Source organism: Pelodiscus sinensis, chromosome 7 (genome assembly GCF_049634645.1).
Source record: "Pelodiscus sinensis isolate JC-2024 chromosome 7, ASM4963464v1, whole genome shotgun sequence".
NCBI lineage: Eukaryota > Metazoa > Chordata > Testudines > Trionychidae > Pelodiscus > Pelodiscus sinensis.
The window spans coordinates 2,566,536-2,594,436 of NC_134717.1; the positions used below are offsets into that span (position 1 = coordinate 2,566,536).

Here is a 27,901-nt window from a genome sequence, read left to right on the forward strand (position 1 = left end):
CATCAAGAAAAAAAAAAGGGTGGGGGAGTAACCAGGGAAACCTGGGGGAGGGAGATTCGGGAGCTCGGGCCAAAACTAAGATCGGCTTTGTCCGCGGCCCCTTGAAAATGGCAGCCCCAGGCGACCACCCGGCTCACCCGCCCCTAAGACCGGCTCTGGGCCTGCAACATTTTGCCCATATCACCTCCTGTCTCTCGACAGCCACCTGAAAGTCTTTTTATTGCTCATTCCTAAAGGAAGGGAAGTTTTGTTGCTCTCGCTGGAACTTGCCCCTGTTCTGACTGTATATGAGATAACAGATGGTTCTTGTGACCCTACTCAAGAAAGGTGCAAGAACTATGCAAGTCACGGCCTGAAATAAGGGGATTAACTGGACTTTAGAGGCAGTTAAAAGATAAAGGGAGCTGTAGCGAGGCACAGTGGTTTCCCCAAATGCTCTCAAGGGAGTGCTAAAAGCTGTGAATAGATACAAGGCTGTGAACAAGTCGTTAAAAACAAGTGCGCATTTGTATGATAACCATCCCGGCGTGAAAGTCTTACTGTGTGTGTGTGGAGAACAGGTTTTACTAAGTGGAAAGAGACTGAGACCAGACATTTAACCCAAGTCTCAACCCTGGGGCTTTCCACTCTTTTTATCCACACCCTTCCACTCTGTCCTTTTGCTTCTTTTTAAAGTCTCAGAGGGGTAGCTGTGTCAGTCAGGGCGTGTCTACACTAGGAAGCTATTTCAAAAAAACTAAACTCAATTGAATAGTGGTAGAAATGTAGCCGTGTTCGTCTGGTGCAGCTGAAACAAAAAATAGGGCTTGATTAGTCCTTTTCATACGTGTTCGTTTTTTTTATTTGTCTCCTTTGGTATATATGTGTGACGGGGCAGAAACGCCCTGCACTCCGGAGCGCACGGGGGCCGCATGCCTGGCGGCCCTCGGGACAGGGCGGGGAGTGACGGAGCCGGACAGCCCGAATGGCCCCGTCGCAAGCCACGCGGTGGTGTGCCGGGTGCTCCCGAGCAGCCGCTGAGGCCAGACGTCTGGGCAGCCCCACGCAGAGTCAGGCGGGGCGCAGAGATTTAAACTCCGGACGGAGGAGAGAGGAGGGGGGAGCGTCGCTAGCGTCCCCCCCGGGAGAGAACATCGGATGGGCCCAAGGCCGAGGAGATAAGCTCCGGCTTGGCAGATAGAACCCAGGTGGGGAGAGGAAGCAGCCCAGGGCGGGCAAAGTGGAGCCTGTGGGCTGGCGCGTTTCGGCTAAGGCCCCGCCAGCCGGACCGGACAGGCTTGACGTCCGTGTGCTTAGGGCCCTGGGCTGGGCCCGGACCCCCCCTCCCGATTGTGGGAGGCGAACCAACCAATATTACGAAAAAGACCTAGAAGACTATTAACATAATTAACTGGGACGCCGCGGGGCGATCGTTAGAGTGACGGATCCACGGGACTAGGGGACGGAAAGGGGGCGAGCGAGTGAAACACACCCTCCGGGGCTACGGGGGTGGCGCGGTTACAATATGGTTGTGACAATTTTCTTCCACTATTTGATCTGAGGAAGTGGGTCTGGCCCACGAAAGCTCATCACCTACTAAACCATCTTGTTAGTCTTTAAAGTGCTACATAGTCCTGTTTTTTGTTTAAACTCAATTGAGTAACTGCCAAAAGCAAACTAGTAGGAAGAGTTTGAAGCTACAACCCACTGAATTCGGGAACAAGAAAAGATCAACTTATAACAAGCACGGGGTCTGGTGATAAGGGTGATGAAGTGGCCTTTCTCTTTTACAATGAACAGTTCAGTTTCTGGACTTCTAACACTCCGGTCATCTGAAGAAGTGGGCTGTACCCATGAAAGCTCATGATACCATCTACATGTTTTGTTAGTCTTTAAGGTGCTACTAGACTATTTGTTATCATAAAATTGTCCAGAAACCTGCTTCTGCTCCCATTCAAGTCAACAGGAGTATTGCCATTGACTTCACTGAATGAAATTCACCTCCTGTGCAGAAGGCCCACAAGCAGCCATGGGTCCATGATTACTCACAGGAGCAAATTACATCAATCACAGGAATCAGATATGGAAAAGATCCTTTACTGTCATTACAAACACTCCCGCATTGTCTAGTGCAAAGACTTATCCCGGGACACTCAGCCACCTGGAGAGCACCAGGAAAGGAAGGTGGGACAGATTCAATGATGAGAGGAAACTGATGGTATTTTTTAAAGAGAGGAAAGGTGCCAGGGTCCTATCTTGCTTTCACTGATGCCAATGGCCAAGCTCAAGCCTTAATTCGACACAGCTAGACAACCCAGCATCAAATGCTGCTCGCTGGACTTACTCTTGTAACTCCATTAAAATCAGTGGGCTGATGACATGCCTAAAGAAAAGGGGCCTCGGAAAAGGCCACCAACAAAGGGGAATTATTTCCATTAAATAGCAAAGAGTGTATTGGCTCGTGTATACAGGCGGAGATTAAGGATGTCTACGGATTCCGCAGTACATTCAACCTGGGCTGCTTTATGCTGGATCCAAACGTTGGAGCAGGCAGTCCACCTGCACCATTAATAAATGTGTCCAGACAAAGCACACCAAACCTGACCCTTCCCCCCTCCCCCCAGGATAGCCCCACAAAGGCCTAACGCCCCAGGAGGCAGAACAACAGGTTTGAGCAGATCTTCAACTCAGTGGAGCTACTCTGAATTACCATGTCAGAGAAGAAAGACAAAGACAGAAAATAAAACAAAAAACAGGACTATGTCTAGTCCTGTTTTTTTGTTTCAGCTACCCCAGACTAACACGGCTACATTTCTATCACAGCAAATAAAACCACAGACAAAACTAAGTGTAGGCGGAAAAGAACAGAAATGAAGGGATATAAAAAGCAGAGAAGAAAACAGTTAAGTTCACCGTGCCTTAGAGAAGGACACAGTAGAATCTCGGAGTTATAAAACCCTTGGGAACAGATGTTGTTTATAACTCCTCAACGTTCATAACTGAACTAAACACTGTGGTTGGTCTTTCAAAAGTTTACAACTGAACACTAACTCACATGTTTGTCCCCTCCCCTTTGTTTTTATTAGTTTCCATTTAACACAGTACTGTACGGTTTGGGGTTGGAAGAGGGGCTGGTTTTTGCTTGGGTTGGTTTCAGCTGCTGCCTGATTGTGTACTTCTGGTTCCAAATGAGGCATGTGGTTGACTGGTCAGTTTGTAACTCTGATGTTCATAACTCGGAGGTTCTGGTGTACAGGTTACTTCTATGCTGCATTTTAAACTCCACAGCCGTGTCTCTCACAGCCCAGATCTAGAGACTCTGGCTTATGCAAGGAAACTAAAAACCATCACCAACATCGCTGCACAAATAACAAAAAATGGTTATTTCACTGCAACAACACCAATATAATGCAGAAGGCTGCATCTCTCACAGCAAACAACAGTCCCAATTGATACTGTCAAAACTTCTGGTTTGCTTATCTAAAGAGTTTGAAAATCCCAAATGGGCGCCTGTTTCAATGAGACGGTTACAAAAGCTTATGCTAACTGTTTGGTGTTGCATATCTCTCGTGGTGTGATTTAGATAGCCACAAGAACAATAGGGGTCACTTCACTTGGTATGAGGCCTACACAAGGGTAATTTTGCCCAGAGGAAGCAAGCAAGGTGTATAATTAAAATACAAGAGAGCTCCACACAGCTCACATTCTATGGGGGGAGGTGAAGAGACGAAAAGATACCGTCTTGATTAAACATTACTAGGAGCTCCCTCACATTTTAACTCTGGGCTGTTTTTGAGGTCAGCTGGAACATTACAGCCCTGCTAGAACAGAGCAGTGTCCCGGGAAGAATTCCACAGTGAAACACAAACACACCTTGGAGTTGAGAATTCAAGACTAAGCAAGATAACAGAGGAACAGCATGTTGCTGGACGGGTGCTATTTTCCTCCAGTTTACAGCCCACCAAAGCAGAATCTCTCTTCACCTGCTGCACCCAAAGCTCACACAGGGAAACAGGAGAGCGTGGCAGGTGCTGACAGTTTTGTTTGGGAGTCTTGGAACAAAGTCCCATGAGGAGGAGGGGCAAAGAGCAGAGATTGCCTTACAGACAAAGAACTAGGCGGCTGCTGCACATGTGGAAGGTCAGATTTTCCAGTGGAGGCCAATGTCAAGGTAGTTAGTAAGGTAGGTTACTCTCAGGACACCTCAGAAGCATTAGAAGGTTTGGTGAAGCACAAATCTTGGACAGTGGGTGAAGGCCCAGGGAAGGCGAGCCCTAGCTCCACCCCTTCCACCCAAGCCCTGCCCCTAGAGCCAAGCCCCACCCACCCTACGTCTGATCCTTCTATTGCCAGCCGCCCCTGGCACAAATGGTTTGGAGTGCTCACTCTGCGGTCAAGAAAACTGGACTGGAAGTCCTGTAGGACCAGTCTTCTGTCTCTAGCTAGTGGGATCTCCCCGAGCTGAAACCCTGAACCGCAACAGTAAGATACAGGACACGGTCTTTCAGGGATCGTACCTGCACGTGGACCGGATGCCCTACATTCTCTCTTAGCATACCCTGGGCTCCATGCACAGAGCTGTGTCCTCTGGAAGGCAAGTCTCTTCTGGGGTTCCAACACCCTTGTCAAGTATTGCCAAAGAGATACCCTGGGATAATAAAGCTGAGGCCCAGGGCTTTGCGTGATGTATTCTTCCAGCCACCCTGGGGTAGAGACATGGCAGGACAAAACCAGAAGAAGGTGAAGGAAATCAAACTAATGGTGACTAAAAGGGACTTTCATCCTCCTGGGGAAACTTACAAATGGATCCATCTCAGAACAGGCCCATTACTTCATTTTCCATTATTTTTGGAGGCTCACTTGGCAAATGATTGAAGATTTACATTTCACCCCTTCCTCAGCCCAGCCGCTCTCCCAAGCTAGACCTCACGGTAAGACCATGGTGCTTAGGGTCAAAAGGGGCTGCACATGCCACATTCATTCAGTTCAACAGGAGTTACAGGTGCTTGGCGCCTCCTTGGCTCGGCCAACAATATCGATCTTGGTGCCTTCCCTTTATGGCCAAAGCAGACAGAGATGGATTTTATCTTCTTTGCTAGATTAGGCAGACAAGGAAGCTGATAGGGTTGCCAGATGGTTTAATCAAAAATACCGAACACGTCCCTCCCCCACCAAAAAACACACCAGGGGATGGGGAGAGACCAAAGTTGTTGAGAGAGAGAAAAAAAAAAGGACCCCGAGAGTTATTAAGCAAAAAAAAAAAAAAAAAAAAAAGCATTCAAATGTGATGGCCCCTTTAAGATGGGCTTTTTGCCGGCAGCCATCTTGTTTTCTTGATCGGAGCCAGAAGGCAGCTTCCATGCAGAACCATGTAAGCGCGGGGGGCTGGGCCCGGTTGCTGAGTGTGTGTAGGGTTGCCAGGTGTCTGGTATTTTCACTTCCTGGTGGGGGTGGGGGGGAAAATCAGAAAATACTAGATATTTTAGATGTCTGGTATTTTCTGAATGTTTTAACCGGACAGGAGGCAAAAATACCAGACTGTCTAGGTCAATACTGGACACCTGGCAACCCTAGAAGCTGAGTTCCAACAGAGTGCGCTCCTGTCTAAACACAAGTATCTAGAGCAGTAAGAGCACCGCAAACAATGAACTGGATGGACCAAGTGAGCTGCATTTTGCATTAAATACCCCTAATATAATGCAAATACCAAAAGAAACTGTCAGAGACACAGGCAGGAAAGAGACTAGCTTTTACGGGATATTACATCATCCGCTTGGTTTCCCTCATATCCTGAGACCCCCATGGCTACGGGGACGCTGCATGAAAGAAAGCTTTGCCATTTCTAAAAACAGACTGAAATCTAATCAGAGTAAATATGTGAGGAGCCTCTGTTCATAATGCTGAGCAACAGCTTGAGGGGGCGGGGAACCTTTTTGGGCCGGGAGCTCCCAGGAAAATCAGTCGGGGGCCGCACACGAATGAGAAGCCAACAAACAGATTAACAAACAACCCTCACCGCCGTGGCCCCAAATTGAGGGGAAGACACTCCCCACATTCCCCTCACACGCCAGAACCTAGGGGGGCAGGCTAGTGGGTTTTGTGTGCTTCAGCCCCACAAGGGGAAGTGAGGGGCCGGAGTGCCAGCGCAGGCTCCCCAGTGCTGGAGGAGGGGAGCCTTAGCCCCAGGCAGATCCAGGCAAGATGGGGGCTGCACCCTTAGGACGTGCACAGACCTAGAACGTAATACATGTTGGATCTCGCCGGCTTGGCACTCTTGGAGTGGTCCTGAAGGAGGGAGTGTGCCTGACCACAGAGGTCAAGCCTCCGGCTCTTCCAGAGCTCCCTTCCTGGCTACCAGCCTGGTCAGTGCCCTGCCTCAACCGTTGACGGGGGTCCATTCCCGGCTGCTGCCCCGCTCCGGTTCCTGGGGCTCGTCCCCTGGCCGGCGGAGTGACGCGCTCAGCTGGCAGGACTCCCTGCCTGGCCCTGCTCCCGCTGCCAGCCGCTGGCTGGGCTTCCTGACACCAGGACACTGGCCCTCCCGGCTGCCCGCCTGGCTGAGCTCCTGGTCCCTGCCAATCTCTGTGGCTGGGGTTCTCTGGTCCAGGGACATCCAACCACAGATATTGCCAGACCATAAGAATCCCAGACCGCAGAGCTTCAACCTCTACAACAATAGCAAATAATAGCCCATCGATGTTTATTCAACCTTCAGCTATTGTTTCAATGGGCTAAGAACCCGTTTTTGCTCCGATTTTTTTAGCATTCAATTTACTAAGACTAACCCAGCCTTTTCTCGGAGGATTTCAAAGTATTTTACAAAGGCCAATGAAGTCTCACAGGCCCACCCGGGGAAGGTAGGGCCGGGGGTTGTTGAAACGCTCCATCTCTGGGATGGGAAGGGGCAGGTGTTTACAGAGTACACAGGAATACTGCACAATAGCTAAGGCTAGGAACTGAATAGCGTATCAACTTGCAACTGCGGGAGGAAGTTAGGAAGGCAGGACCGGATCGCTTGACTGGGGATTAATACCTCCAAAACATGCCAGGGCATCTTTAGATGCCCCACCTGCTCCGGACCTTTGTTTTAGGACTCGTGAAAGATGACTGACAGCCCAGGCTAGCAGCAAGGGAAAGCTTCTTCATTTAACATGTCTGTGTGCCCTGGATTTCCTTTTACAAACCATTTAGATCTCACTCAGTTATTTTAGTCCCGTTTGGATTTTTCAACAGGATTTGTTCAATGTTTCAGACAGCACGACTGGCACAGAAAGGACACTCATCATCAACAATGAAGCAATTCACAAGAACTAGATTAGCAAAGCAGTTACCTGTATAAGTTTTATCACCTGTGAAAAACTGCTAAGATTAGCCATTAATCTGGCTCTGGTCATAGGACATTTCCCATGGCCTTCAGGGATGCAAGAACAGGCTCCAGATGGCTGCACATCCACTGTCTATCATCATTACCTGCTCAGCGTCAGTAAACCAAGCATTAGATGTTTTTAAATGTGCCACTGAGACAGCATAACATCATCATGACGCGCCATGAACGCTGCATACAGACATAGTCACCTCATCTCAAAAAAGATCTCTTGGCATTGGAAAAGGTTCAAAAAAAGAGCAACAAAAATGATGAGGGTTTTGGAACAGCTGCCGTATGAATAGAGGTTAAAGAGACTTGGACTTTTCTGCTTAGAAAAGTGAAGACTAAGGGGGAATAGGATAGAGGTCTATAAAATCATGACTGGTATGAAGAAAGTGAATAAGGAAACGTTATTTACTTGTTCCCATAACATAAGAACTAGGGGGTCACCAAATAAAATTAATAGGTAGCAGGTTTAAAACAAACAAAAGGAATATTTTTCCCCCTCAGTGCACAGTCAACCTGTGGAACTCCTTGCCAGAGGATGTTGTGAAGACCAGGACTTCAGCAGAGTTCAGCAAAGAACTAGATAAATTAATGGCAGATAAGTCCATCCATACTTATTAGCCAGGATGGGTAGAGATGGTGTCCCTAGCCTCTATTTGTCGGAGGCTGGAAATGGGTGAGAGAGGATGGATCACTTGATTTCCTGTTCTGTTCCCTCCCTCTGGGGCATCTGGCATTGCCCACTGTTGGAAGACAGAACATTGGGATAGATGGACCTTTGGTCTGACCCAGTATGGCCGTTCGTATGTTTATCCATGTTCTGTCATTGAATCCAGGTTAAATATGCTCAGTTTAAAGGCAAAAATGGTTTCACTCGATCCTACCAAGTAAGCTGGAGTCAAGCAGAGTTTTCTTTCTTTCTCCCAAAACATCGCTGGCATTAAAGGTTTGTCAGACCAAACTGTGCCGCCACTAACACCTGTGCAATCGGATTGTCTTCCATTCATGCTAACAGTGACTCCTGGACAATCCCTTTCCACCCACAGATTTGAACATGTGGAGATGATTGGTCTTTGAAGTGAACTGTGGTGCATTCGCTGGATAGCGCGCCAGAAGGTGTAAAATCTCTCTCGTTCCCTCTTACCTGTGCAGGACTAAGGCTGTGTCTACACTACATGCCTCTGTCGGCAGAGGCATGTAGATTTGGGTTGTAGGCAAAGGTAAATGAAGCCGCGATTTAAATGATCGCGGCTTCATTTACATTTACATGGCTGCCGCGCTGAGCCGACAAACAGCTGATCAGCTGTTTGTCGGCTCGCCGCTAGTCTGGACGTTCCACCTGTCGACATCAAAGCCCTTTGTCAGCAGCCCTGTTATTCCTCGTGGGATGAGGTTTACCGGGGCTGCCGACAAAGGGCTTTGATGTCGACAGGGGGAACGTCCAGACTAGCGGCGGGCTGACAAACAGCTGATCAGCTGTTTGTCGGCTCAGCGCGGCAGCCATGTAAATGTAAATGAAGCCGTGATCATTTAAATCGCGGCTTCATTTACCTTTGCCTACAACCCAAATCTACATGCCTCTGTCGGCAGAGGCATGTAGTGTAGACGTACCCTAAGAAGAGTAAAATGCTGTAAGCACTTTATTTTAGCCACTAAAATCAGCAAAAATGGCTCTAAATCCAAACAGGGAGCAGGTCTGTAAAGCAAGGAGGTGAAGTTTGACGCAAGCTCTACGCAGGGCCATCGTAACGGTTTTGGTTCCGGGATATTAGAAAGACAAGGGGAGTGAGGGAAATTCTTGTATTGGACCCAAAGAGGAGCTCCGTGTAAGCTCCAATTCTTTTCTTTCTTTCTTTCTTTCTTTCTTTCTTTCTTTCTTTCTTTCTTTCTTTCTCTCTCACACACACCCCCCAACAGAAGATAGCCAATGAAAGATACAACCTCACCCACCTGTCTCGCTAATATTCCACACTGTCCCTGTTCTGAGTTGAACTTAACTTTCTCTTCCACTTGGACCACTGATTAACCAAAAGCTCCAAGATGACAGCCCCTAGCGCTGTCCTTTGCGGTGAGCACTGGGTACGACTCCGTTCAGGTTTGGAACTAGAAGCCAAGACTTTTTGATACGGTTGACAGGTATCCAGTATTGAACTGGACAGTCTGGTATTTTTGCCTCCTGTTCGGTAAAAAAATTCAGAAAACACTGGACACCTAAAATGTCCAGTATTTTCTGATTTTTTCCCAGCCAGGAGGGGAAAATCCCGGGTGCTTACCGGGTTCTGCAGGGGAGCTGCAAAAGTGTTTCTTAAAGGGGCCATGCTGGTTTGTTTGTTGTTTTTTTTTTTTTTTGCTTAACTCTCGTGGTCCTTTCCTCCCCCTCACCCCCCCCAAAAAAACCCTCCAAACAACTGGTCTCTCACTTTTTTCCCCCCCTTCAATAGAATTTTTTTCCTGTTGTTTTTTTTTTGGGGGGGGGGGGGGGGAGAGGTTCAGTATTTTTGATTAAACCTTCTGGCAACCCTTCCTTTTCACCCAAAAGAGGTGACTCCTACCCACAAAGCCGCATGGGCCCTATCACAGTGGCTATTGGACAAGGGAACACTCCTGTCCCTTGCAGTGTTGAAGTCCAAAAATAAATGCAGAGAAAAGATGATTGTATGTCTTAACACAACCCACTGCAAAAAGTATCTAGTCAAGATTCCTAATGACAACAGACACAGAAAAGGCTCCTGGATAATTAACTACATGCATTATCCCAATTAAATTCCTTAAAAAAAACAAAACCCGCCAAGCCACACACATACAGTGCAATCCTAACAGACATTGTTCATTTCGGGCAATACAAGCCTTTAATGAGGCTAGTCGATTGTTTTAAGCGGTGTTTGCCACTTCCTCCTTGCCCTGCATACGATCTCCGAGGATGGTGGATTATTAACTACCCAATTAAAACTGCAATAAGCATTAGGGTATCCAGATGGAAGAGAGCCCTTCCAGAAAGCCAGGCGGGGAGAAGTGGTCGCCCCATTTAATTAAATATGTAACGTGTACGTGGCACTTAGAAGATGGAACATGTTACATTAGTGGCAAATATTGAAACAAAACCCATGGCCAACTAGGAGACGACAGCTGTCTGTGCGTTTCTTGGGACTACTCAGTGATAGTAGCGAGAGAAGCAATATCCTTTTTCTACAAAGCAACACGTCTATGCCACTCAGGCAAACGGGGAACCGCCATGAGCAGTATAGGGCATATGACAAAAAAAAGCCGTTTTGTTTCCTCCAATGGAAAGCAATGCAGATAAATTCACACTGTTCAGCACACTGCAGTATTAGTAGTATTTCCGCCTGATCACTTTCATTGCACAACAAAAAAAATGAAGCATCTCTAAAGGGCCATATGAATGGCTAGTTTGGTGAGAGATGATTCCCCAATGCGGACACAGATTATCTCCTTAAAAGCACTAAGGGATATTCAGACAAGCCGCCTGGGCCGAACATGTCTGATCTGCTAACATGTTGGTTGGAGGAAGCCTGGGACAGTCCATGCAGTGGAACACTTTCAACATTGACAGATGACTCCTTTAGATAGTGGCGGCCATTGGAGTCCGTGGTACTGTAGAGAGTTCGCACAGTTTGAGTCGTACTCCCCTTCTCCGAGGACATTCTAACCTCAGTTGGGACAGATAACTGAGCAACGAAAGAAAAAAGAAACCAACCACTGTGGACTAGATGGGAGAAAAAGACAGGGAACAGGAAAGGCTCCAGTGCCGTGTCTGGGGGGAAAGGCACCCGATGGAGAGTGGAAAGCTAAGAGTGGGCACATCCACGAAGGCGTGGGTGTAGGGAAGAACTGCAATTTGTCTGAGAAATCTGTCAGCCTGCATTGTCCCCAAGTTAGCGTGCATGGCCTCCCACACAGCCACCGTTCAGCTCTGTGCCCTCCCAGCTCACTCAGAAGACACCTTCTTCGATCCAAACGGAAGGAAACTCGGAAGTTACACTCTACAGCAGGCGTGGGCAAGAGGCGGCTAGAACAGGCCAGATCTGGCCAGCTGGATCCGCCCCACGGCCACCTCGCCCTCACCCTTGCTGCAGAGCGGCTGCAGCCTCTTTAAACAGCAGGCTGCTGATTGCTGTGCAGCCGGGGCAGGGAGGAGACAGCTTTGTGCGCTGTCCCCGCCCCTTAGCAAAATCCCTCCACTCCCATTGGTGAGTTTCCAGCCAATAGGAGCTGAGATTTTGCTGAAGGCAGGGGCAGCAAATGAGGCCTTCTCCCTCCCCCCTCCCTCCCTGCTTGTGCTGGAGCTGAGCCATGTGGAGCAGCCTGCCCACCACACAGGCAAGGAGCCTGTCTCAGGTTCCTGCAGGGCTGCTGGCTGGGAGCCACCTAGGTAAGCACCTCCCAGCCAGAGCCTGCCTCTGGCACCCCACCCTCTTTCTCCACCTCCCACTACCTGCCCCAGGCCACCACCAAAACCCTCTGTATCCCCTCTCCCCACCTCCGCCAGGTCACAACTCCCTCCCAGACCTTGCACCCTCTCCTACAACCCTCGCCCAGTCCAGAATCCTTTCCTACACTCCTACCCCTTCCTGACCCTGCACCCCATTCCCCTGCCCCACATCACCACCCAAACCCTCTGCACCCCCTTTCCCCAGGTCACAACTCCCTCCCCCCCCAACCCTACACTCTCTACTACACCCTTCCCCCAGGCCAGAATCCTCTCCTATACCCATAACCCCTCCTGGACCCCGCACCCCAAACCCCTGCCCCAGATCATAACCCCCTCCGTCACCCAAACTCCCTCTCAGACCCGACACTCCTTCCTGCACTCCACTCCTCTATCCCAAGCTCCCTTCTACACCCCACCCGCTGTCCCAGACCCTGCGCCTCCTCCTCAGAAGTGCAGCCCTTGACAACTTTCCAAAATCTTGGCATGGCCCCCCCACTAAAAATTATTGCCCACTCCTGCGCTACAGGCTCAAATTTTGGGCTGACAGGCCTGGTCTACACTAAAGGGGAAAGTTGACTTAAGATACGCAACTCCAGTTACGTTAATTACGTAGCTGGAGTCAAAATGTCTTGAATTGCGTTTTGGCGCTGTCCACACAGCGGGAGGTTGACCTTCCCACCGACTTCCCGTTGTCCTCATGAGGAGCAGGACTACCAGCACCAACGGGAACGCCCTCTCAGTTCAAATGAGTAGGTCTTCACTAGACCCACTAATTCGAATCCCAGAAAATCGACTGCAGCAGTGTCGATCTCTGTGGTGTAGACAAGCCCTTACACTGGGGTAAATCCAGAGTAGCTGTATGGGCTTCAGGAGCTACACTGAGGTTTTAAAATACACACACGGCAAGAAATTGTTACAAACAACTTCTACCATGTTTCAACAGTGCAACTCAGTTCACAATCTAGCCCTATCGCTGTGCTCTGCTCGGCTCGGAATCCTATTCGGAGACAGCGGAGTTGGTTTTCCTCTCACTGATGCGAACGTGAACCCGGAGCATCTCCACTAAAGCTCAGTGAGTCAGTACATGAGAATCAGGCCCAGGGAGCCAGGTCTGGCATAAAATCAGTCACATCACTAATGGGGCAGAGGAGGAAAAAGAGCAAGGGAGTGCCCCCTATTACTCAGCAGAGATCCCGCCAGATAATTAAGTTATGGTGATCGTCAGGTGAGTATGCAGAATGGCATCTTCTGACTCGTTAAGACTCCTTCCTCTTGTGTATTCTGCTTTAGCTCTGCTGATTTTACTGACCTTTTTTTTTTTTTTTAAACTACCATTACTCCGTTAGCCTTACAGATGAGTCAGAGCGTTGCATGTGGGAGCTGGCGCCTACTCTGGGTAACACCGCAGAAATGCCTGCGTTCCAATTTCTGAATCATTGATTGCTGGTGATAATGACTATCCCGGCCTAGGTGGAATTCACAAGGCTGGCAATTGGGGGCAGAAAAAGTACCTGTATTCAGAGACAGAAAAATCAATCCAGCACACAGGAATCTCCACCATGCCATTTTGGAGTTCTGATTTATAATCACAAGGCAGCACAGGCAGACTCATACCCCGCTCCAGACAGTGGCGGTGCTGCCGGGAGATGAAGATGGGAACGTCCGTCTCCTGTTAGGAGTGGGAAGGATACTCCAGAAAGTAACAAAAATTACTTTGATAGCTCATCCGCTCTGCTGCACAACAGGGTCTCACCAGCATATTGTCAGGGATTTGGGTGCCCGTCCTGCCTCGCAGTTAAGTGACAAAGGAAAATGGAGGATGGTTCTCGGGAAAACTCTTCTCGCACCCAAGTGAAAAGATTCTAGGAGGGCGGCCTGGTTGCAAACGGGCAGCGGAGGGTGCTTTGTCATTGGAGCAATTAAAGCTAGGCTGGCCAGAACATGGAGCAACTACTATCGATTTGTCTGTGCGTCCGCCTGTTCGTTCAAGAATTCCTTCTACACGGTAAGAGCTAGGACCACCACATTCAGCAGGCAGCTTCCTCTTAGCGTACCCTAAAGCAAGATCCGGATGTGGCTGTGTCAGGACAACAGGATGTGCCTGGAATGGGACTGCTCCTCATAAAACCATACTGAAAAGAGACAATCACCAGGCACGGGAAAGGGACTGGCTTGGGGCACCCCCCCCCCTTTCCAGGACTGTCCCAGCCCTGAGCTTCCCATTTCTCAGGCCCCTTTAGGGAGCACGGGGGGGAGGGATGAAAGTCTCCCCCCCCTCCCCGATTCATACAGGAACGTTGCTGGCTGTTCCCTTCCATCAGGGAGCCAAGAGAAAGGTCACAGTTTGCTGCATTCCTCACTCTGGCTGGGGAACGCAGAGGGCAGACAAACCTGGACCTGCCCCAGCTGGAGGACATGTGCCCGCTGGAGTTGCAGCGGCCATGGAGAGGCACTTCTCACCTGGCCCCAAGCTGCTGCAGTGAGAGGGGGCTGGGGTTTCCCTCTCTCCCTGGAGCAGCCTGCATCCTGAACCCTCCTCCCCAGCCGCACCCCAGAGCAACGATTTAAACGAAGCACCGACATTCTCATTTTATTGGGAAAAAAAAAGATCAGTTGAGTTAAGGACCCGAGCAACACTGGGTAAATCTTCTAGGATTCTAGAAAGGGCTATTCTGGCTTCACCCTGGAAGATGGAGTAGGTAGGAGCTAGCAGCTTCTCTCTCTAGGCTTTATGACAGTAGGACATTAGAGTTTGACATGCAATCTCCCTACAAACCTTACCGGGTTAACTCCTGAATGAAGTCAGCCTTTGTATCCAACCCAGCCAACACGGCAGTGATTCTGCTCTCAAGGGTCAGTCTTTGCCGCTGCTTAAATCAAAAGCGGAGCAAGGATTTGGGTTCTATCCCGCGCTGAGTGGCCAAGATCTGCGACATATTGACCAGCACGGTGTCGAAGGTGGCCAAAAACTTGGAACAAGATGTGCCTGGGCTGTATGGGCCACCGCAGCTGGATGACTTAAAAACCTCTAGGGATGAAGATTCCACCCCCTCCCTAGGGAACCCAGCCCAGGGCTTCCCCACCCTCCTAGTACTGGAATGGGTTATCTAGGGAGGGGGTGGAATCTTCATCCCTAGAGGTGTTTAAGTCTCAGCTTGACAAAGCCCTGGCTGGGTTGATTGAGTTGGGATTGGTCCTGCCTTGGGCAGGGGGCTGGACTTGATGACTCCTGAGGTCTCTTCCAGCTCTATGATTCTATGTGCCCAAAGCATATTTTTGTTTAAAGACAATTTTTCATGGAACGCGTGAGAGAGTTGCAGCCACATGATTAGCTTCTAGGAAAAACAAGATAGTTCTGCAATCCCTTCAGAGACTCGTATTAACAGAAAACTGCATGGCTAAGCAGTAGTAATTTCAACAGACCCCAATTCCCTCATGCACAAACGATCAACAGCCTCACTACTGACCAGACGCCGGTTAGAGATTCCGTAATCCACTATATAGTGCTCCTCAGAAAAGAATTAACGCCATGAGAACCGGTGACCAGACGGGAGACAAGGTAGCAAAGACGTAACTTTACCAGCCCAGAGGCACAACTCAGCTGTGCTCAGAATACCACCTGAAATGCTGAAACATTATTTTACCATTTGCAAAAATGACATGAGATCTTTGTTGCGATCACCTCTTTCCATAAGAAAGAACCTCGATTGCTAAATCTTTTCTTTTTCAGATAGCTGTCTTCCATTGCAACGGCACAAAGGAAGGGCTTTGCTTTCTCCTGGTCGCTACACAAGGATTTGCTAGCCTCTGGATGCAATCAATGAAATAATAGGTAGTCCTTTTCAATTGCTCCTGGATTTTCAACCAAATGGAAGCAGCATGTTTAAAATGCTAAGTCACATCAAAAAGGAACTTCCACCTCGCCCATTGAGCGTGCTACAGCTGCCATTCCACTTCGCATTGCTACTGTAGGAGAGCTCTGATGCTCAACGAAGGTTAGGCTGGGCCAATTCTTAGCCTGGAACTTACAAACGAGAATCTTAATGAGATGCTGGAAGTGGCAGCCTGAGGGCTAGGGCAGGGGAGGGCTGGTGGTGAGCTGCTGGAGGGGCCATTCCTACCGGAGATTTTAAATGGTTTGGGGCATTCAGAGATGTGGAATCAACCTGGATGTGTCACAAATGACATCTCAGGAAGTTCTGTTCTGTCTTCCTCAAATCCCCCTTCTAATTTCAAATGGAGAGATCCTCCTCCGAGCCCACTCCCAAACCCCTGCCTGCATTTCGCAATTCACATAAAATGAGGTACAGTCATTCCTCATTTAACACATGCCACTTAACACGTTTTCACGGTAGCATGATTTTTTTTTTAAGGGAACGTTTTTTGAATTACACGACTGTCCCTGGAATAACACGATTTCCCCTGCCGGCCCATTTCTGGCGGCTTCCCCCACCTCCCTGCAAAGCAGCGGAGAGTTTGCTGCTCGCCGCGTCGTTCCCCGCTGACTCCCCCTCGCCGGACTCCTTGTCCCCTCTCCTCTGCCCCCGCTTGCAGGTTGGCAACTGGGTTTACCCAGCCGGCCCATTTCTGGCGGCTTCCCCCGTCTCCCTGCAAAGCGGCGGAGGGTTCGCTGCTCGCTGCGCCGTTCCACAGCGACTCCCCTCGCCAGACGCAGTGCGAGTCCCGGCAGACCCGTCATAGGGGCATACTCCCAACCCAATCCCCCTCCCCTTTTCTCCCCTTCCCTTCCCCAGAGCCAGACACCTCCCCTCCCTGCTGTAACCCAGTCCCCTTTCTCCCCCAACTTTATGTCCCGGTCCCAACAGACACCACCGCTTGAAACGCAACCCCACCTTTTCCATTATTTTCAATGGGAAAATTGACCTCGCAGAACACGTTTTCACTTCACACAATCATTTTCTGAAACAGATCAATAGTGTTAAATGAGGAATTACTGTACTGCAACTCAGGCCATGTCTACACTAGGGTGTTTCAAAGCGGCAGCACCACATGGAGCTGGGGACTCTGCTGACCCCAGGCTCCATGAGGCACTGCCACTGTGAAACACCCCAGGGAGCACGCGGACCACTTGAGTCCCCCGCTGGCCCTGTGGTCCCCGCAGCACTTTCCCCTTTGAAGTGTAGCAGAGGCGTCCTTATTGTCTTATCAGATAGTCGATGGAAATCACATCGACGATTCGATTAGCCCGTTAATCTAAATGTCACATCCCTAACGAGCAGGGTGAGCTATGCCTCATGGCTGGGCCATAGGATAGTCCGCACTGGTTGGCAACGCTCTGGCAGCGGCAGCCTTTTTAAAGGACGGGGAAAGAATAGGAACAGCTTGCAACCTAGGGCAAGGGAGCAGCAGCAGCCATCTGCCTCCCAAAACTTTGCCCCTCCCGCTGGGGGAAGGGGAGCAGCCCACGTGCTAGGATTTGTACTCCCAGGGCCATTGGAGAGCGGACCTCGTGCTCCTCACTAGCCTCGTGCGAGTCACAACGTTCTCTTCTTCTCGCCCCGCAGGTTAGCCCCTCTCCACTCAGCTCCGGACGCCCCCCGGCTCCTCCTGCAGCGAAACACGAACATTTGCCACAGACAAATGCCCCAGGCTCCCCTAGCCGCTTTTCACTATCGCCCCGTGCAAGTGCGAGGGGCATTCGTAGGCAGCAATTCACGGCGCTCGGCTACTACAAAACCATCCGCGTGTGAGGATGCAGCTGTACTGGAGTGACCAACTTCGGGATGGCCTCAAGGGGCTTTGCAGGGACTCCTCAGCTCTCTCTAGACTTCTAATAAGTAAGTGGAGCAAGGGGACCCCAGATACTTTATCCTCTTGCTCCAGGGAAGGAGTGGGAACGAAACAAGTGTGGGGAAGAGGTGGGGAGAGGGTATGGGGGGGGGGGTTATCTGCACCCTTCCCCAGGCTGGGGGAAGTCATATGGCCAGTGGCCCCACCAAGTCTCTCTGACCAATTTACCTTTACTAGTCATCAAGCAAAGTAATTCAGGCAGTTACTAGGAGACTTAACTTAATATTCTCAATACAGCGAGAGCATGAGGGGGTTGCCCCGTAACCTCTGCACACCAAATATGACAGCGATTTCACTCTTCTTACGCGCAGCTGTGCACGGACTTGCACGCACAAATGATTGGTGTGACTAGTGAAAGGTGTGCGAGAGTCCTCGAGCAAATAAGTGCCTTGGGCAGCATGCTATTGTATAGGAGCAGGACAATTAATAAAGCATGTCACCAAGCTACCCACGCCAGAGACCTGGCACGAATACAGCGAATCCACCAAGAAAAAGAATATATGGAAAACCAACTGGAACCGCAACAGAGCCCATGTATGCAACTATTTACAGATGTGAACAAAAGAGACCAAGAAATGTCATTCATACTCTTGGAAGAGGCATTAAATACGGAGGAGGGACAGGTAACACAGCAGCCACGAAGGAAACAGGCAGGCGAACGTGGGTGGCAACGTCTTTGCAAACCGTTCTACACGCACAAACGTTACTTTGTGCCACTAGCACAAGATACAGACAACGGTAAAGTCTGCTCAATAGCCTACAGATTAACTTATATTGTTCTCAGTCAGAGAAAGAAACGCAGCTATTTTAAATCTGCAATCTAGGCACATAACTTGGGCCAATGCTTTCCTGTGTGAAAGAAAAACAATACAGTTTTATACAGTTTATAAAGTTACAAAATGTCCTAAACTTTATTTCCAGCTCTGCCTCTCTCTGTGTGCGTGTGCGTCCCCTCTTCCTCCCTGAAGGGTCCACAGAATTTCTCCAAAAGAATTTAAATTGCCAGTGGTTTATTTGACCTTCCTCCTCTTCATAAAGCAGGGGCGGGCAATAAGGCAGTGGCCTGGCAGGCCACGGCTGCTATATTTACTTGGGTCTCGGCAGGTATGGGCAATTGTGCTCCCATTGGCTGTGGATCGCCGTTCCCGGCCAATGGGAGCTGTGGGAAGCAGTGTGGACGAGGATATTTCCTGCAGCTCCCATTGGCCGGGAAACAGTGATCCATGACCAACGGGAGCAGCAATCACCCATACCTGCGAAGGCGGGTAAATACAGCAGCGGTGGCCTCAAACCAGATCCATGGGCCAAGATCTGCCTACCGCTATCATGAAGCTAAGATCAGCCAATCAAGAACAGAAAAAATACCATGTGATTTACAAGAGCTAGCGTAACCCACACACCTAGTGTGGTTACTAAGCAATGCAACTGGTACCTAGACAACAGCAACAGTTAAGACCAAGAGACCTCTACAGCATGGGCTGGGAGCCAGCTGGCTTTTAGCTCTGGGGGTAGAGGCTCCTATACTCTATTTCAGAGAGTCCAGGTTCAAATCCACATGGTGGTAGTTACACTAGCACATGACACAAATAACAAATACTCTGAATATTAATAGAAATTCTTGTGTATCAGCTAAAATGTTTGTACAAGAGAGTCTGTAAACAATCAGAGTAAAAAAAATACATTGTGCTCTTGGGTAGGCTGTGGCTAAACTACCCAGATAAAAAAGTCACAGCTAATCATCTGACAAGCTCTAGCGCTAAGTTTCATACATAAATACACCCCCTGCGCTCCATTCTTTACTGCTCACCCTTCTGCATTGTTTATCTGAGCTCAATTCCTGGATGTAGATAAAACAAATTGCATGAAGTTTCTCTCAGCCAGAGCTTCTAACTGGTCCCTCAACAAACCCCGCTTTCAGTTAGCGACAAACTGGAACCAAGAGGAAAAGGAACAATTGCCTCTTGGGACAAGAAGGAAACAGAAAAATGTGCCAAAGGACGGGACAAAAATAAACCACGTCTTTAGTAAGGGTCCTGAAACCTTCAGAATCACCCTCCCCCTTCTTACAAACCACCACGGGCAAATCTGTAAGAAGAATTGCTGTTATACTCAATGAGCTGCTTCCTAACTATTTATTACACCAATACAGGCAGGTCTCGACCAGTCTAGGGCCTCATTGTACCCGGTCCTGTACAGACATGTCCTGCTCCAAAAGAGCTTACACAGATTAACCAGCCCATTCCTACCACCGAGTGAAGCTGCATCACACACTAACCTTCCACAACCATTGGAAGCAGGTAGCCACCAAGATTTGCAAACAAGAGTCAACCTGGTCCTGAAATTGACAAGCACAATGGGGAGGATCAGCACCGGGGACACGTGGATCAGCAATGGTCCATCTACACTCCGTAGCTAAGTTCTGGGCACTGGTGTAGACGCAAAGTAGCTACGCTTGACTTGTTGATGTCCAACTCAACACTGCAACGCTGCAAGTCACTGGTACTCTCAAGCTGACCCCAATGCTTGGCTGCCACTGCGGTTGGACATTGCTCCATCTGTTCATCTCAATGCCTCCGTCCTTCGGGAATTCCAGCAGATCGCGGGAAACAACCATCTTGCCATCCCACAGAACCATCACAACTTCCCTCACCACCACTTGAAGTCACGCATGCCTTTTTGGACCCAGGCATTTAACCTTCCCCAATGCAACTTCTCCTCTGCTGCAGACTGGAAAGTTGCAACGAGTTCACAAGATGTCACACACCTTGTGAAAGACCGGATGCAGTAGATCCCTGGCTGTGATCTCTTGCGAAGTTCACAGGCAACCTTAAACCGCATCCGCACAAAAAAAGAGGAGACAAAGGGGTATATGAGAGAGGTCTATAAAATCAAGACTGGTGTGGAGAAAGTGAATGAGGAAAAGTTATTTACTTGTTCCCATAACATAAGAACTAAGGGTCACCAAATGAAATTAACAGGTAGCGGATTTAAAACAAGAAAAGGAAGTATTTCTTCATGCAGTGCACAGTCAACCTGTGGAACTCCTCGCCAGAGGATGTTCTGAAGGACAGGACTTTAACTTGAACTAGTTCATAAAAGAACTAGATAAATTCATGGAGGACAGGTCTATTCGCCAGGATGGGTAGGGAGGGTGTCCCTAGCCTCTGTTTGAGAGAGGCTGGAAATGGGTGACAGGGGAGGGATCGCTTGATGATTCCCTGTTCTGTTCACTCCTTCTGGGACATCTGGCACTGGCCACTATGGGCAGACAGGACACTGGGCTAGTTGGACCTTTGATCTGACCCAGCCTGGCCGTTCGTATGTTCTTTAATTTTGGCAGATTACTTGCTACATAAATGGAAAATAAAGATTTCCCAGTGTGTGACTGATTACCCTGAACTGATCAAGGAAGATGTAACTACTCCATGCCTAAGTCACACGAATGAAGGAGGGATCATAGCAATCCACGCTGCTCCTCCTGACACAATTATCCGGCTTAACCATCTGAATGTAAAATTATAGCTGCTGTTCTACCTCAGCCACACTCAGTAGATCGCAGAACCTATTGCAAGCACTGCAGAGCAATGATGAGAGAATGAGCAATATTCTATTCTGGCTCATGCATCATCAACACAGTCGCTACATACATTCTTACCTTCAGGTAGGAATAAGAGATCCTCCGGAAAAGGGCTTTATTCCGGAGGATCGTGCCAGTCTAGACGCTTTTTTCCGGCTTTTCCCCAAGCCGGAAAAAAGCGGCGGACATGTTTATTTAAATCCGCGGGGGATATTTAAATCCCCCGCGGATTTCCCTATCCTGACTTACCTGATTTGCATCCCTTTTCCGGAATTTGGGGCCAGTCTAGACATAGCCTCAATGTATTTGTTAGGTACCCTCTATATTCGTAATCATCAATGTGAGGTAGAATCTGGACTGAAAATGCTTGATTGTGTTCTAGCAGTTGTTGGGCATTTGGAGTTTGTCACATAAGCACTATGGCTGGGTGTTATGATCCACAGTGAAACAGTTAAGAATTTTGATGCAGACATTGGTATTGCTTTAAAAGTGAATACCCTATTGAAGTGAACAAGCCAGCTTCCATCTCTCAGAGCTATTGTTTCAGGCTCTCTGCTTAGTTAATGTTTGGAAGCTTTTCTCTGCAATCACAAGACCAAGAAACTTATTTTGTAAATGAAAGCTGATATTCTGGAGCATAAGTCAGTGGCTAAGGGTGGATTCTGTGACAATTTCGACGGACTTGGAATTGCAAAGTACACAAGGCCCTGATTACTAGTGATGATACATGAGCCAGAAAAAACAAAGGTTGACTTTTACATCGCATGATCGCATGAGCTGATTGTGCAGCTCTGGCAGTTAGAAAAACAGCCTTTTTGCTAAATTTGAGCTCGAATAATTAAGATACAAACAAGGAAACCTGCACTGTGCAGTGCCACCTTTAAAGCCAATTTTCAGAATAAGACAAATGTTTTTAACCCTAAAGTCTAATCTGCAATGAGGAAAGAGAAGTTCTCTCTTCATGGCTCAGCTAACTAATTCAAGATCAAATCCTAGTGAGGAAGACAGAGCAGTTGGTTGGTTTTGCACAAGTTAGCTGGTCCAGTTAGAGACTAATCCCTCCTCATCCGTACTGCAATTTGCTAACTTGTGAAAACTGCAAACTAGCTAAGATTTTCCCTCGAGTTAGAGAACACAAATTAGGAATACATCACTTGTCTTAGGGTACGTCTAGACTACATGCCTGTCGCCAGAGGCATGTAGATTAGGCTACCCGACATAGTAAAATGAAGTGGCGATTTAAATAATCGCCGCTTCATTTAAATTTACATGGCTGCTGCGCTGAGCCGACAAACAGCTGATCAGCTGTTTGTCGGCGCAGCGCGATAGTCTGGACGCGCAGGTGTCGACATCAAAGGTATTTGTCGACCACCCAGGTAAACCTCATCCCAGGAGGCTTACCTGGGTGGTCGACAAATACCTTTGATATCGACACCCGCGTGTCCAGACTATTGCGCTGAGCCAACAAACAGCTGATCAGCTGTTTGTCGGCTCAGCGCGGCAGCCATGTAACTTTAAATGAAGCGGCGATTATTTAAATCGCCACTTCATTTTACTATGTCGGGTAGCCTAATCTACATGCCTCTGACGACAGGCATGTAGTCTAGACGTACCCTTAGTGAAGACGCTGCCCAGATGTCCCAGGAACAATTTAAATTCAACACAGTTAAACCAGTATTTCTCATTCTCACACTCCTATGCTCTGAACTGTGATAGCAAACTTTTTCTTACACAACCTCCATACTAGTAAACCTCACTCCTGCTCTGTGAAAAGGCAAAAGAACCGTCTACATGGCTCATTCAGGTCTTTGCCTCTCTATAACTGCATTAGAGGAAAGCAATTATTTTGACTGCGGTTGTGTGCATGTAATCTGAACACTTCTTTCTTTGCTCCCTGATTCTCTCCCAACAGCAACAACGGGGCCAAATTAAATCTTTCCACCCCTATCTATCTTGTACCAGCTTCACAGTTTCCTCTATTTCTCAGTCTTCCTCTGTTCCTGGTTCTTTGCCCTCTGGAATGCGTTGCCCTGCATGGTGTCCTTTTTGGGTCCATTCTTGACACACGTCCAGACCACTGCAGTAGTCTTTCTTGAATCTCCTGTAACAATGTTTTTTTGCTCTGTTTTCTTATCTCATCATTTTTTAATTTCCTGCCGTCTTGAAACTCTCAGTATGCCCCTAAGTCACTTCATTTCTCTGCAGTCAAAAATCTTTTGTTCATCAGCTTTCCTCGTATTCCAACACTGATTTTTGATTTTACATGCACAAATGATTTTGACCTCACAGCTTTGACTGAGGAAGATTTACAGATAACTGACCAGACTGACTGGAAAAGCCGAGAGTTTGGTTGAAAGATGAGCACAGAGAAGACAAAACTTATAAGGGAGGGAGGGAAGAGAACAACGGGAAAAAATTGTGTCCCTTGGAGGATTAGGATTGAAGTATTTTGAAGAGGATAAGAATCAGACCAACTGTTTCTACTTTTGGAGAACTCTGAAAGACCCGGAAGGCTAAAGACATTTCAATAAAACAACAATCTGGACATTCATCCACTAGGAAATAGACTGGAACTCACCAAATCATTTCATATAGGCCTCAGAATAGAAACTCGCTAAATCATTTCAGAAAATAAGAATGGTCTGATCCAGCTATGTTGTCCTTTGAGACACCTAGCTTCAAATTCCTGCTCTGCTACAGACTTCCTGACTAACTTTGGGCAAGTCATTATTCTTTCTGTCCCTTGGTTCCCCATCTGTGAAATGGGGATAGCAGCATTTTTCCTACCTCCCCAGGGTGTTGTAAGGGTCCATGTGTTGAAGATTCTGAGGTCTGCAGATGATGGGAGGCATACAAGCACTTTAGCTAGATGGTAACAAGCTTAAGTTTCTGTTGGATGAGTGTACAATTTACTATACAATGATGCAAAATAAACTACAAAAAAAGTACAATTTCAGTGGCATCAAAATTATTGCTCAGGACCAGATCTTGAGGGGCACTGATCACCTCAGCTCCCAGCTTTTGTGGGAGCTGAGAACCCTAAATACTCTGTAGCATCAGTCTTTCCAAGGGCGCATCTCTAAATTCTCAGACGTGTTATTTTGTTCCAAGATTCCTAACAGCATCAAAACATCCAACCTCCCCTTTTGCAATGTGCAACGGAGCAGGTTTCCTAGCTGTGTGGCGGTTTATGTTTCTTTCTGCCTGCAACCATTTCTGGATTGGATTGCTGGTAAGTGGAAGATTAAACAATGCTGGAGCCCACAACAGGAGAATTCTCGGTCGTATTCCTTGTTTCGTTTGGGCAACCTTCCTAACTCTCGTCAGAGATGAAATAACTCGCCAACCCCCTAATTTGAAGAATAAACATACGAGTTTCACATTCCAATCCCCAATCAGCAAAAGGCGACTTTTCCAACAGGCAGGGTGAAGACAGGACAAATTCTTTGAAATGCATAAAAAGAAAAGATCAGCACCTGCCTTTTTGCAGAAGGAAACTGCTCCAACCGCACAGCATGGTTCAAACCTATTGGCCATCAGCATCGGAAAGTGAATTTGATTCTCCCCAGCTCTTGAGAACTGAACAAAATGAATGTCATGGTTCTGTCGTAGTTTGAAATGGGGGAGGGACCCTCTCCCACTCTTATTGTGGGTGCAGCTAGAGGGCACAGTATGAATTTCAACAAAACAACATCAGGGGGAGCTGACAGGGTTATTTTTCTGATATTGGGAACTTTTTATTTTAACGATAGCAACAGCCTGTTACCTGAGTAGCTCAAAATGACAGAACCCTTCTCACCTGAAGTGGGCTGTGCCCACGAAAGCTCATGATACCATCAACATTTTTTGTTAGTCTATAAAGTGCTACCAGACCATTTGCTTGCTGGGTTTTTTTTCCTGTAACAGACTAACTCGGGTACCCCCTGAAGTTCCTTCTCACGTTGGTATCACAGTATGTCCAGCCCAGAGCATGCCTTACATTGCTCTGGTTAAAAAATGTCCATTATTTTCATTATTCATCTCTATGGGCATTACAGAGTAACACATACAGAGCGCTAAAGTGTTTTAAAAACGTTATTGTGGGGGCTCAAATATATATAACCCCAGTGAAGTAACAAAAGTTCTGAGAGAAACTCACAAATGCAAGAAATCAGCATTCAGTGAGTCAGGAAACCTGGTCTCCAACTGATTTTTACTATGTTATTGTGCTAGTCTTCGTCCCCCGCTCTACCCTCTTCTCCACTTCTAATTGCACAAGTAAAAACTGGAACGTTAGCTCCAGATACCTTAAACCTAAATGTGCAATGACTTTCTGGAGTGTGTAAAATCAGGTCCTTGACATTTGTTTTCTGTAGCTGAGCAAGATTTCACCTCAACAATGTTCTTGAGAGCGTTGGCTGTCTAAAGATCTTTATACACTTTCTGCTACCTAGAAGCTCCAAACAAGATCAGGACCCTGTGTTAGCGAGGTATCCTAACGGTATGTCTACCCAGCACAGTAAAATCTAAGGCTGGCTTGTGCCAGTTAACGTGGAAGTGTTCCACCCTTCCCCTCAGCTACTCCACCAACTTCCCAGGGGCTCCCCCACAGCCACCCTCTGGGCTCCCCCATAGCCTGGCTCCCTTCACCCCACTGGGGTCCCCATCACCTGCCCCCCATCACCTGCCTTGGCTCCGTTCTTCACACTGGGTTCCTTTCACTAACATTCCTGGCTGCCCCTCAGCCTGGTCCCCCTCACCCGCCCCCTTCTGCTAGAGCCATGCCACAGGAGTTCCCCTCACCCACCTCATGACCTTCCCCATGAGCTCCCACTCAGTCCAGCTCCCCTCATTCACCCCCCAACACCTCTCACCCCACTGGGCTTCCTTCCCCTCGTCCTCCAGGTCTTCCAACCTCCAGCTTCCTCTCAGCCCTTCTCCCCTCACCCACCCTTCCCTCCCCTCAGCTCCCCGACCTGCCTCTTCACCTAGACCTCTCTCCTCACCTGCACCCCCAGGCACCTCTCATCTGTGTTCCATCTCCTCGGATCTCCCTTCACCTGTGTCCTCCTATGTCCCTCCAGCTCCCGCACCTGCACCCCCAGCGTCCCCCCCGGTCTCCCCTCACCTGCACCCCCAGCGTCCCCCCGTCTCCCCTCACCTGCACCCCCAGTGTCCCTCCAGCTCCCTCACTTGCTCCCCCAGTGTCCCCCCTGGTCTCCCCTCACCTGCACCCCCAGTGTCCCTCCAGCTCCCTCACCTGCTCCCCCAGTGTCCCCCCTGGTCTCCCCTCACCTGCTCCCCCAGCATCCCCCCTGGTCTCCCCTCACCTGCTCCCCCAGCGTCCCCCCTGGTCTCCCCTCACCTGCTCCCCCAGCGTCCCCCCTGGTCTCCCCTCACCTGCTCCCCCAGCGTCCCCCCCGTCTCCCCTCACCTGCACCCCCAGTGTCCCTCCAGCTCCCTCACTTGCTCCCCCAGTGTCCCCCCTGGTCTCCCCTCACCTGCACCCCCAGTGTCCCTCCAGCTCCCTCACCTGCTCCCCCAGCGTCCCCCCCGTCTCCCCTCACCTGCACCCCCAGCGTCACCCCTGGTCTCTCCTCACCTGCTCCCCCAGTGTCCCCCCCCCGGTCTCCCCTCACCTGCACTCCCAGTGTTCCCCCCCGTCTCCCCTCACCTGCTCCCCCAGTGTCCCCCCTGGTCTCCCCTCACCTGCTCCCCCAGCGTCCCCCCGGTCTCTCCTCACCTGCACTCCCAGTGTCCCCCCCCGGTCTCCCCTCACCTACTATGTCCCCATTTCCCACCCACCCTCTAGTGTCCCCTCACCTGTACCCCCAGCATCCCCCCCGGTCTCCCCTCACCTGCATCCCCCGGTGTCCCAAGCCCACGAGCGCCCAGGGCTCCCCCCGGCGTCCCAACCCCCCAGGCTCCCCTCGCCTGTGCGCTGCGGGTTCCTCACCGGTGCCCGGCTCGGCGCTGGCCCCGTACTCGGCGGCGTCCCGTCGGCGGGCGCAGGTGCCCTGGCCCTGCACCAGCGCCTGCAGCGGCAGCTCGGCGCCGGGGTGCGGGTAGCAGCGCAGCCCGGCGGCGCAGCGCGGCGTGTACACCCCGCACGCCTGGCTCTCCAGCCGGGCGCACACGGCGCAGCAGCCGCAGCCCGGCTCCCGCACCAGCTCGGCGCAGGGCGGCCCCGGGGCGGGCGCGCAGGCGGCCAGGCGCTCGGGCGCGCAGGGCGGGCAGCGGAACAGCACCTCGGGCAGCGCCGGCCGCGCCGCCAGCAGCAGCAGCAGCAGCGGCCCGAGCCAGGCGGCCGGAGCCGGGCGGCAGCGACCCAGCCGCGGCAGCATCGTGGCGGGACTGCGGGCGGCGGGCGGGCGGGCAGGTGGCAGCCTCCTCCCGGCCCCCCGGGGAGCGCCGCGCGCCGGGTCCTAGAGCCGCCCCGCCCGGCCGGGGGGCAGGGTCCCTGTCGGCCCCTCCTCGTGCCCCGGCGGGGGGGCCGCCCCACACCCAGGGCCGGGGGGCAGGATCCCTTTGTGCCCCTCCTCGTGCCCAGGCGGGGGGGCTGCCCCACACCCAGGGCCGGGGGGCAGGATCCCTTTGGGCCCCTCCTCGTGCCCAGGCGGGGGGGCTGCCCCACACCCAGGGCCGGGGGGCAGGATCCCTTTGTGCCCCTCCTCGTGCCCAGGCGGGGGGGCCGCCCCACACCCAGGGCCGGGGGGCAGGGTCCCTTTGTGCC

General features: G+C 50.0%; 1 protein-coding gene across 1 annotated transcript in view; it reads right to left on the reverse strand.

Moving 5' to 3' along the window:
• IGFBP2 (insulin like growth factor binding protein 2) overlaps positions 1 to 27,536 on the reverse strand; it is a 94,699-nt gene extending 67,163 nt beyond the window's left edge. The window contains exon 1 of the mRNA XM_075933017.1: positions 27,125 to 27,536. Within this exon, the coding sequence (XP_075789132.1) occupies positions 27,125 to 27,512 (388 nt within the window). The 5' untranslated portion in view covers positions 27,513 to 27,536. The remainder of the gene's footprint in view (positions 1 to 27,124) is intronic.
• Positions 27,537 to 27,901: the final 365 nt, after the last annotated feature.